General features: G+C 45.3%; 1 protein-coding gene across 45 annotated transcripts in view; it reads right to left on the minus strand.

The window, feature by feature from the left end:
* DNAJB6 (DnaJ heat shock protein family (Hsp40) member B6) overlaps window positions 1-9,186 on the minus strand; it is a 111,812-nt gene extending 102,626 nt beyond the window's left edge. For 29 of the 45 annotated variants that reach the window (XR_014943668.1, XR_014943667.1, XR_014943665.1 and 26 more), the window contains exons 1-2: window positions 9,094-9,186; window positions 1,313-1,418 (exon numbers count right to left, since the gene is read on the minus strand). Coding sequence is in view for 25 of the 45 variants with exons in the window: in XM_085540678.1 (XP_085396804.1) it covers window positions 1,313-1,377 (65 nt within the window). In the remaining 20 variants the exon portion in view is untranslated. Of the gene's footprint in view, window positions 1-1,312; window positions 1,419-3,499; window positions 3,639-3,705; window positions 3,825-4,100; window positions 4,205-4,329; window positions 4,403-4,833; window positions 5,029-5,585; window positions 5,624-9,065 lie in introns of those variants that run through there. The other 16 variants (XM_015852822.3, XM_085540682.1, XM_085540673.1 and 13 more) reach the window with 12 other exon arrangements.
* Between the last annotated feature and the right edge of the window lie 1,231 nt (window positions 9,187-10,417).

A 10,417-nucleotide genomic window follows, 5' to 3' on the forward strand; every position in this document is an offset into this window, starting at 1 on the left:
ACAGGCTGAATGGGGCTCTGAGCAACCTGGTCAAGAGGGAGGTGTCCCTTCCTGCAGCAGGGGGGTTAGAACAAGGTGATTTTAAGGGTCCCTTCCAAATCAAACCATTCTGTGATTCTCAACACAAAATATGTCAAACAAGTTTTCAGGAACTCAAGTACTTATAGATTTCACAGTGCTTTATATCTTGCCTCTAGAATAGCATCAACAGATCTTGAAGGCATACAAAGAACTGCCTACCCAGATTTCCTTAAAAAGTGTTTTTAAAAACTGGAATTCTTCAGATAAGTTTAGATTTATTATTCCTGAGTGTTTCTGAACACAAGGCAGGTGTGGCAAAACCATAACAACTCTGCTATACACTCCTCGTTAAACACCCCATACTCCATCTACACTATACCACAACCAACTACTGTAAGCATCAAGAGTACTCTTGTGATCCAAACAGAGACGATAAAGATCCAGGAGCATCTCAGTAAATAACTATGGTAGTATCTTCACTAGGAGAGTGGTGAGGCCCTGGAACAGGCTGCCCAGGGAGGTTGTGGATGCCCCGTCCTTGGAAGTGTTCAAGACCAGGTTGGACGGGGCCCTGGGCAACCTGATCTAGTAAAGGTGTATGTTTGGTGGCCCTGCCAGGCAGGGGGGTTGGAACTACATGATCCTTGAGGTCTCTTCCAACCCGGGTCATTCTGTGATTCTATCTCATATCAGAGGCACGTTTGATGGCTCACTCATATACAATCCTTATCCTCAAAAGGGATATTTCAGGCTAAGTGTTCAAAAACTACACAGAGGAGCAAAGCTAAGCTTGTGTTAACGTTGATTTGCAGCATTTCACACAGCCATGCAGCATTACAGTTCAAATTCTGAGTTGACATAGATGATCTTGTGCAAATTCCTGCACATACAAGGGACAAAAAAATAAGCTGCCATGCACTAGAGCAATTTGATTAATTGTAAAGCAGGGCACCCAGGAGAAGGCAAGATAAACACAGCATTTCTAGGTCACTCAAAACTGCGTCCTAATGTCAAACATTCTTGGTATACTAGGAACACGAACTGTGGGAACGTCTCCTCCCAATAGTTTGCTGTAAAGTAAACAGTATCTTTTAGGGCAAAACAAAAGGCAGCATGCCAAATACTTGTTAATAACTTAGAAATCTAAGCACCTCTGCAAATGGAGGGGAAAATGAGTTGCAGTTCAGCCACGGAATATTACCTCAGATGATGACTATTCACCCAAGTATTGAAAACAAAGAGGATACATTCGCTCCTTCCAACATCCCATGTATACCAAAGCAATACTTACGCTTTTTTAATATCTTCTGCTGAGGCATGCTTCTGCACTCCCAGAACTTCATAGTAATCCACCATGTTTCTGCAGTTGTCTTGTTAACAGGTTGGACTTTCAAATCCTGCAACAACAAGAGCTTGTAAATGAAGTCTGTACAGTAACGCTGCATTAAGATCAAGGCAGAACTTAGTATGTGCTACTACCAAACCTGTTCCAGACTATCTTTACATAGTCGAATGCTCCAAACATACACACACAGACACACACACAAAAGATTTGCTTATTCTAGGTTGACACATGAGCCATTACTTTGATTCTAATTTGGATCCACATTCTTTAATTTCACTGAAACACAGTGAGAAGAGATTAAGGAAAACAGCAGGTTTCTGAAATAAATCAGACAAAAAAGCTGGTTTTAATCACTACAGTAAGAAGGAATTGTACTGCATGCCATCATTTTTATATACATGAATGATTTCTAAATGGAAAAGCAGCCACACATCATACCACTTTATGGCACGTAGGTGATATCTTAAGCACATGGGTGTAAGCAAACAGCAATGTTCTTTCACGGTACTTCTTAGGAGCTTTTCTTGTACTCAAATCTTGACAGAGAAATCACGCTTTGCCAAAGCTACTGAATGCCATTTACTGTTTACCAACAGCAAGAACACAGCCAGAAAAGACCACTGAACCAAAGGCTACCCAACCAACTCAAACATGGAAGCTGCCTGTAGTCCTTAGAATGAGAGAACAGAGTTTTCACAGGACCAAAAATAAACTGAAACCACGTTCCCTCCACCCCCCCCTTCAAGTCACTCAGTGTTTCCTCTTTCAGTCCAGGTAGTTCCATCTTTACACTCTTCCAAGAAGTGCTGTAAGAATCAAGCACAACACTCTGAAATAAAGTTACTCCATTGATGCTACATGCATCCTTCAATACCCTGAGACACAAACACTGAAGTGAAACCTCCTTTTACAGTAATTTGGTGGTACTTCAAAATAACACTGCTGTTGCAGGTTACAGCCAAACGAATTTATAAAGGAGGGGGATGTGGTAACATACACACCTCCCCAAATGGCAGGTTCTTGCTTAAACTGGCATTGCCATGCACTTCCCACCTGCCTACCAACAGAAACAAATGTACTGGAATAGCTACGTGCTTTTTGCAATCTAATTAATTACTAAGTCCCACAGACACTGAAAACATTAAAGTGCAGCAGGTAAGGAGACCTCTAATTGACTCTGCTCTTTGATGAAACCTCCACACTGGAAAAAACTAGTTAATAATGCAACCAACACTAAGAAGGGATGCTGGAAGACACACGGTAAAATGAACATCAAGAATGCCAGTACACATATAATAAGAGCAAGTTTCAATATGCAAACAGGTTACAAAGAATAAACCAGGACACCGGGCTTGTTTAGCTTGGAAAATAGAAGGCTTCGGGGAGACCTCATTATGGCCTTCCAAAACTTGAAGGGAGCGTATAAACAGGAGGTGGAACAGCTGTTTACGAGGGTGGATGGTGATAGGACAAAGGGAATGGCTTTAATCTGCGACAGGGGAGGTTTAGGTTAGATGTTAGGAGGAAGTTTCTCACACTTCTCACACAGGTTTTGCCCAAGGAGGCTGTGGATGCCCCATCCCTGCAGGCATTCAAGGCCAGGCTGGATGTGGCTCTGGGCAGCCTGGTCTGATGGGTGGCGACCCTGCACATAGCAGGGGGCTGAAACCAGATGATCACTGTGGGCCTTTTCAACCCAGGCCATTCTATGAATGATCAGAGCAGCCCTACTATCACACAGATGAGCAGCACAGTTAGCAGGGGTTAAGTACATTATCTAATCTTGGAGCCGATCATCATGAGCAATAGTACATCTAGAACATATATGTTACAGAAAGAATCCAAAGGAAAAACATCGAGTGTGTTGGCATGTCGCTTCTGCTGTGGATGTGGTATTCCTCAGCTTTTACTTGCCACCAATGGGGGACATGCAGTTAAGACACGCAAGCAGCTCTCTGAAGAAAACAAACTGCTCGCGTTCTCTCACTCAACCATTCAGGCAACAGAAAGAGTTCATCTACAATTAATCAACATTTCTATCTGCTTGTTACTTAAAGCATAAACTGCCCCGCTACAATTTCAGGCATCAACGGAATGTTTTCTTGTGTCTGAGAAAGTTTTAACAATATTTACATGAAGAAAACTCATCTGAAGCTTTTTCTATCATCCAGCTTAGGCAAAACATACTAAACCACTGAAGAGATAGCATCAGCTAAAGTCCTGGCCCTTAAAAATACTTGGATTTCAGCACAGCACCCAGTAAGCAGGGGGAAAAACCTCACAAATTAGAAAAGAAACCTGCCCACAACACAGGAAAATAAAAGATTTGAAGTATTTACCCAGGAAAACAACCACCATCAACTTGCAACGTAACAGTTCTGGTTGGCAGTTTAAAGGCAGTAGTAACCTGCACGGCTGGAATGCCCCAACGATTCCAAGAAACAAAGCAGCCACCCCCCTGCAAAGCAAAACCCAGAACTGCTCAGCTGCCCCAATCGAAATGACACACAGATCTTTTCCCAGTCTCAAATACGTCAAAGATTTGTCCTCAGATACACAAGCAATTTCCATTCATTAGGCACTCATGGGTCCTCTTCCTTCCACCGCGACTCCAGCCCATATTAGTGAACTGCCCGCTTCCAACCACAGCAAACCCTCAAAGCTCAAAAGAAAAATCAAGCAAAAATATCCCAGACACAAACTGTTCATAACCTTGGGTTTTTTTTTTACTCACAAAAATCTACAGCTGTTTGTATGCGTCACTGCGCTGTGTTTACAGGACTCTATCAGTTATTCCAACTCCTCACGAGCACGAAGAAACTCAACTGCCAAACATTCCTGTGAAATAAAGGTTTTCATAGATTTCTCAGATCTCACAGGAGAAGTTCTGGCTTAGCAAAGAGCACAGAACTCACACTCATACAAAGCAACCAACATGCTGAGGCCTGAGACTTTCTTCTTACGGTAAAGCCCGAAGCCAAATCAGTTCAGAATGATCATGAAACGTGTCTCGTTGTCTCTCTATGCAGGGAAGCCCTCAGCTACAAAAAAGGCAGGAGTATATTTACAAAAGACACGTAGAGAGTCATAAACTTCTATAAGATCAGATGGCAAAGAAGAGGTAATTTATCAGATGCACAGCCTTCCAGAATGACAAAGCAGCAGCCCAAACTAAATACAGTGCAGAGTAGGCACCTAAATGAGAAGTTATTAAATAAGCCAGGAGTGAATTTAGACAAGTCAGTTTAGACAACATGTGACCTTTGCAGTCAGAAAGTTATCTATTTCTGGCCATGAAGCAATGGTGCAACAAGGGCAGTCCTGAAAGACTCCACAACAGCTCAAGCTCAGTGCCTAGTTCAGTCACCTGGGTAGGAGATTCAGCCCTAAACTCCTGAATCCCACAATTTACCCAACAAGTTGGTATCGACACCCTATGAGCCTCCCAACCATCCGAACCCTCCTACCTGCCTGCTTTCCACATCTGAATCATTACATCCAGAAAGCAACACAGGAAAACATCCTCTTTCAAACGCCAGCTCAGCTTCAGTTTGGGTCTGACCTACCAGCAGCAAGTGAGCAACTCACAGACGTCTCCGGTATGTCACATAGATGATGCATTCACATGACAAACGTGCTCTAGGATCTTTGAGAATCACAACCTGTGATTAAGGAAATCAGATTTCTCACATTCCAAGAGCTTTTATTAGAAAGCAGAGTGTAAGACCTGATGAGTTTTTACGCTCCTTCAAAGAACAAACACTCCGAGCAGCATTAGAACTGTTGGATCCAAGGCCACGGACAGGATGGCACACAACACTCAAGTCTCCTAGTATCTCTTTAACTGATTTTTATATAGCTGGAATACTTGTGCTAAGTCTTATTGTTTACAGTCCAGTAAACTCAGAGGCATACCCTAATATTTCCAGGCTGAAAATAACAACCTATGGATGAAATACAGTCACGTCGACTGCTCACCGCCTACAGATCTCCAATATAATCCCTGCGTTGTAATGACTTGCCCACTCTATCTTTCCAAGCAAATCTTCTACAAGAAGGGTAAAAAAAGGTCAATCTTAAAGCACTAACTGCCATAGAAAAAACAGCACATGTAACTCTTCAGCACAGAACCCCACTCGTACAACAACTAAGGATGTTTGACCCAGCACAGCACACTAAACTTACACGCAAAACCTCGGCACTTTTAACTTCCACTGACCTCAGCTCAGAAGTTTCATTTCAGAGGCTCCACAAACTGGTTTCTTGCATGAAAAATGTAAATATGTAAATGTAAATACGCAGCATAACTGAAGTTAGCAAAATGTACTTAAATTACAACGTTTACCCTCATCACATTATACTACCGAGCATCCCCGAGAGATGAATCCAACCAAATCGACATTCCATAACGCTTACTTTAATCCTATGCTCACAGCAAACATCATGCCCCCATGGTAGAAAACACTTGTCCTGAAGTGGTTTTCTGAGTCTGATTTTATTTAAACCAACTGAAGAAGTAACATTCCTTCTCAGTATGACAAACACAGACCTCCCCAGATTCACGCTACATTTTAAGACAGAGCACAATTTCACAGAATCACAGAATGACCCAGGTTGGAAGGGACCTCAAGGATCATGTAGTTCCAACCCCCTGCCTGGCAGGGCCACCAAACATACACCTTTACTAGATCAGGTTGCCCAGGGCCCCGTCCAACCTGGTCTTGAACACCTCCAAGGACGGGGCATCCACAACCTCCCTGGGCAGCCTGTTCCAGGGCCTAACCACTCTCCTAGTGAAGAACTTCCCCCTAACATCCAACCTAAACCTTCCCTCTTTTAACTTAAAACCATTCCCCGTGTCCTGCTATTGTCAGCCCTTTCCAAGAGTTTACTCCCCTCCTGGGAGTAAGTTCCCTTCAGGTATTGAAAGGTGTCTCCAGGGATGGGGTATCCACCACCTCTCTGGGCAACATGTCCCAAGGCCTCACCATTCTCACTGTAAAAGAGGTTTTCCTGACATCCAACCTAAACCTACCATCTTCTAATTTGAAACCCTGCTAAAGACTCTATCTCCTTTCTTACAGCTCCCCTTCAGGTACTGGCATTGCCATCCTCACGTCTCCCCAGTGTTCTCTTCTCCACCCTGCACAGCCCCAGCTCTCTCAGCCTGTCCTTATAGTGTTCCAGCCATTGGGTCTTCCTCTGGATATGATCCAAAAAGCAATTCAAATCTATGCTGAAACAAACAATCATCCCAAAAACTAACAAGTTTTGACAAGGTGAAGTAGCTTGTCGCTGTTCTTTCCATTCCATTAATAAATTGATTAACGTTATGGCCACAATAAAGCTGCTGATAGAAAACGTTCCATTCAAAGCATCACGATTTCTAATGCATGAAGCAGAAGATCTACTGCACGCTGGGAGCTTTGTGTATTGACATGGGTGAGATGCGCCAGCAGCACAAGAGCAGAACGTTAACACGCATGGCTGTGTCACTGCCCAACCTCACTCAATGCCAGACCAAACGCAATGCCAAACATCACATGGACACACAAACATCTCTCTGATCCAACCTCAAATGTGTCAAACACAGGGTGGAGTTCTGAAGAATCTTAGAGTTAAAAGTGTATATTTATCCATATAGCTGAGCCCGAATAGTGCTAGGAACAGATACAACCTTCACCTGTGGTTATTAAAGAAAACGGAATCCTAGTTTGACTTGCACCTCCAAGCAGCTCCTGCTCTCTGCTCCAACTGCAGCATGAGACAAGAGTAGGAAACAGTTACACAAGCGCTGTGTGCTACTTCAGTATTTACTTCTAGTTTTAAACAACTGAAAAGGAACACGCAAAAAAAGGGCAATCAGAGACGAGATGGGTAAATACATTCACTCGCTCAGCCAAACAAATCTTCTGTGTCAACATAATCCAGCAAACCGAATGGTGCTCCAGCAACCAAGCTCTCGATCATCAGCTGAACATAATCCCTAACGAAAGTACAACCATCTCCAAAGGGTAAACAGAAATCAAGGTCAGCACGCAGTGGGAAGTGCAGCCTTGGAGGACCAAGGGCCAGGGCCTGCTGTGGGGCTCCATCAGGAGAGGGGTGGTCAGCAGGGATAGGGAGGTGATTGTCCCTCTCTACTTGGCTTTTTGAGGCCCCATCTGTTGTACTGTGTCCAGGTGTGAAGCCCTCAGTACAAGAAAGACATGGAGATTTTGGAAAGGGTCCAGAGGAGGGACAGGAAGATGATCAGGGCGCTGGAGCACCTCCCCTATGAGGACAGGCTGAGGGAGTTGGGTTTGTTCAGCCTGGAGAAGAGAAGGTTGCGGGGTGACCTCATTGCAGCCTTTCAATACCTGAAGGGAACTTACTCCCAGGAGGGGAGTAAACTCTTCGAAAGGGCTGACAATAGCAGGACACGGGGAAATGGTTTTAAGTTAAGAGAGGGAAGATTTAGGTTGGATGTTAGGGGGAAGTTCTTCACTAGGAGAGTGGTTAGGCCCTGGAACAGGCTGCCCAGGGAGGTTGTGGATGCCCCGTCCTTGGAGGTGTTCAAGACCAGGTTGGACGGGGCATCCACAACCTGATCTAGTAAAGGTGTATGTTTGGTGGCCCTGCCAGGCAGAGGGGTTGGAACTACATGATCCTTGAGGTCCCTTCCAACCCGGGTCATTCTGTGAGCAGCTGGGCTGACTCCACACCAACACCTTGTTCTTCACACACTGACACTTCACCCCATAAAAACATCAAGCCCAGACCACCGGCTATGCAACATCAAAAGCATCCCCATCATTTTATATTCAACCTTATTGACATTACCTCACCCAGATTGGAACCAGCCAATCAATTTACTCTTATCAGAATAATTTAAAAGGAACCTGCCCCCACATTTTGATGAACCTTTTCTACTGTCTTCTGTGGGTTGACGGATGTTGCACAGTTTTCAGTAGTGCTGACAAACTGCAACACAACATGAACTCGCGCAACAAACAGAAATACTGGCCATAAATAACTTCATTTCCCAGCCCAGCACTCAGACAGAAGCGCAGCAGACACTGACCATGACAACAATCAGCCTTACAATGAATTTGCAGCTCAACCTGGAAACATCCGGCTTTCAAAACGCTGCTGCCTTCACCCACAACACTTAGTTCTGACCCTGCTCTGAGTTACTAAAAGGAAAACGGAACTCAATTCCTATCAGAAAAAGAAATAGATAGATAGAAAGAAGAAGACAGAAAATGGCACGTTTAATTTACAAGCGTGCCAAAATTACTCAGTGAACAAAGGAAACAGAAAGGCCTGTTCAATAGGCTCTAGATCACTGACTCCTCGCTTTTTGCGGCCGAAACCAGCCCAAGCAGAAATAGAAACGCGGATTTTCCCCTTCCCTGCTCTCGGTAACCACGAAGAACAGCCGGTGTGGGACATCCCACAGCTCACCAACCCCCCCAGCGCTGAGCTGAGCGCAGGGCAGCCCCATAGCAGCCCCATAGCAGCCTCCCTCCCTCCCCCCACTCCGGCCCAGCGGATCCACCATCACACATCCCGCAGCGGCCCAGCATGGCGTCACCAACAGCCGCGCTCAGGGCCCGGTCCCAGCAGCGCTGTCGCTACGAGCCGCGGCCCAGCCCGGCCCGGCCCAGCCATCGGCGCCCCCTCCCGCTGTCCCAGCCCTTCCCCCTGTGGTACCGACCGACACCCGCCCGCAGCCCCGCGCTCACCCGCCGCAGTGACCTCCCAGCCGGCAGCCCCGGGACAACGGCAACGGCGGCGGCTCCTCAGCCGCAAACAGGAAGAGCCGTCACAGCGCCGTCACTTCCGCCCGGCTGTTTCCGGAAGTTTCTCGAACGACGCACGCACCGTCTGCTCCTGTACAGGCGGGGGTGGAGCGCCCCCTGGCGGCAGAGCGAGGAGCTGCAGGGGGCGGCCTCCTTTTATCACGGTCATCGATTACGCTTGTCTCTATATGGTCTCGTGATGGCAGCTGATAAGGGATGGTGGCTTTATGGGTGTTGGTATGGAAGACTTGGGCTGGCATCCTGTTATCAGAGGATCTCCATTGCTAAGGAATTCTCAGCTCTCTAGCTCTCTATATCTTCCTGAAGGGGGGTTGTAGTGAGCTGGGGGTTGGCCTCATCTCTCGTGTAATCGGTGATAGAACTAGAGGGAATTGTTTTAAGCTGCGCCAGGGGAGATTCAGACTGGACATTAGGAAATATTACTTCTCAGAAAGGGTAGTCAGGCATTGGGATGCACTGCCCAGGGAGGTGGTGGAGTCACCGACCATGGGAGTGTTCAAGAAACGTCTGGATGTTGTGTTGATGAATATGATTTAGCCGGGAAGTATTGGTAATGGTTGGACTGGATGATCTTCTAGGTCTTTTCCAACCTTGATAATTCTGTGATTCTGAGGTCAGTTATGGGGGTCAAAGATGAAAAGCCCATCAGAAGCATAAGAAACACTTGAAAATGCTGCATAAAAGAGGGACTAATATTAGTTCCTTTGATGCGGTAATGGCTGTAGCCTTCTTGGCCTGCTGCTCTGCTCAGATGCTTAATGAATCCAGTTTTTCTATTTACAGATTCTATTTTCGGTGTTAGCGAAGAACGCATGCATCAAAGACTGTTCTCACATCATTTAATTATAGTAATACTGGCAAAGTAATTCTGGAAAGTGCCACTTAATTAAATATAAGCACTAACTTTTTTTGCTGATACCTTATCAGAAACAATTAGACTTGAAATACGAGCAATACACCTAACGTTTAAAACATTAAGCAGAAGCTTTAAAAGCACAAAATAATCAATTATCGTTAGAATTCTCCCGAGTTTTTCTGCTGAGCACAATCTCAGTTTTCATTTGTATGGAGCTTCTTAGGTAATCAATAGGATGCAGGTTTATCCGGTTGCCTCTTTGTAACCAAAGGCTTGAGGAGAACTACGACATGAAGCATCAGATATGTTCTACTGATGAGCAGCTGCTGGCAGCCATGAGATCTTACAGCCTGTGAACGGTGCTTATTCCTTGCAAGGACGGCCTGATCA

The sequence above is a fragment of the Coturnix japonica genome, chromosome 2, assembly GCF_054131305.1.
Source record: "Coturnix japonica strain WE chromosome 2, WE-NBRP24, whole genome shotgun sequence".
NCBI classification, from domain to species: domain Eukaryota; kingdom Metazoa; phylum Chordata; class Aves; order Galliformes; family Phasianidae; genus Coturnix; species Coturnix japonica.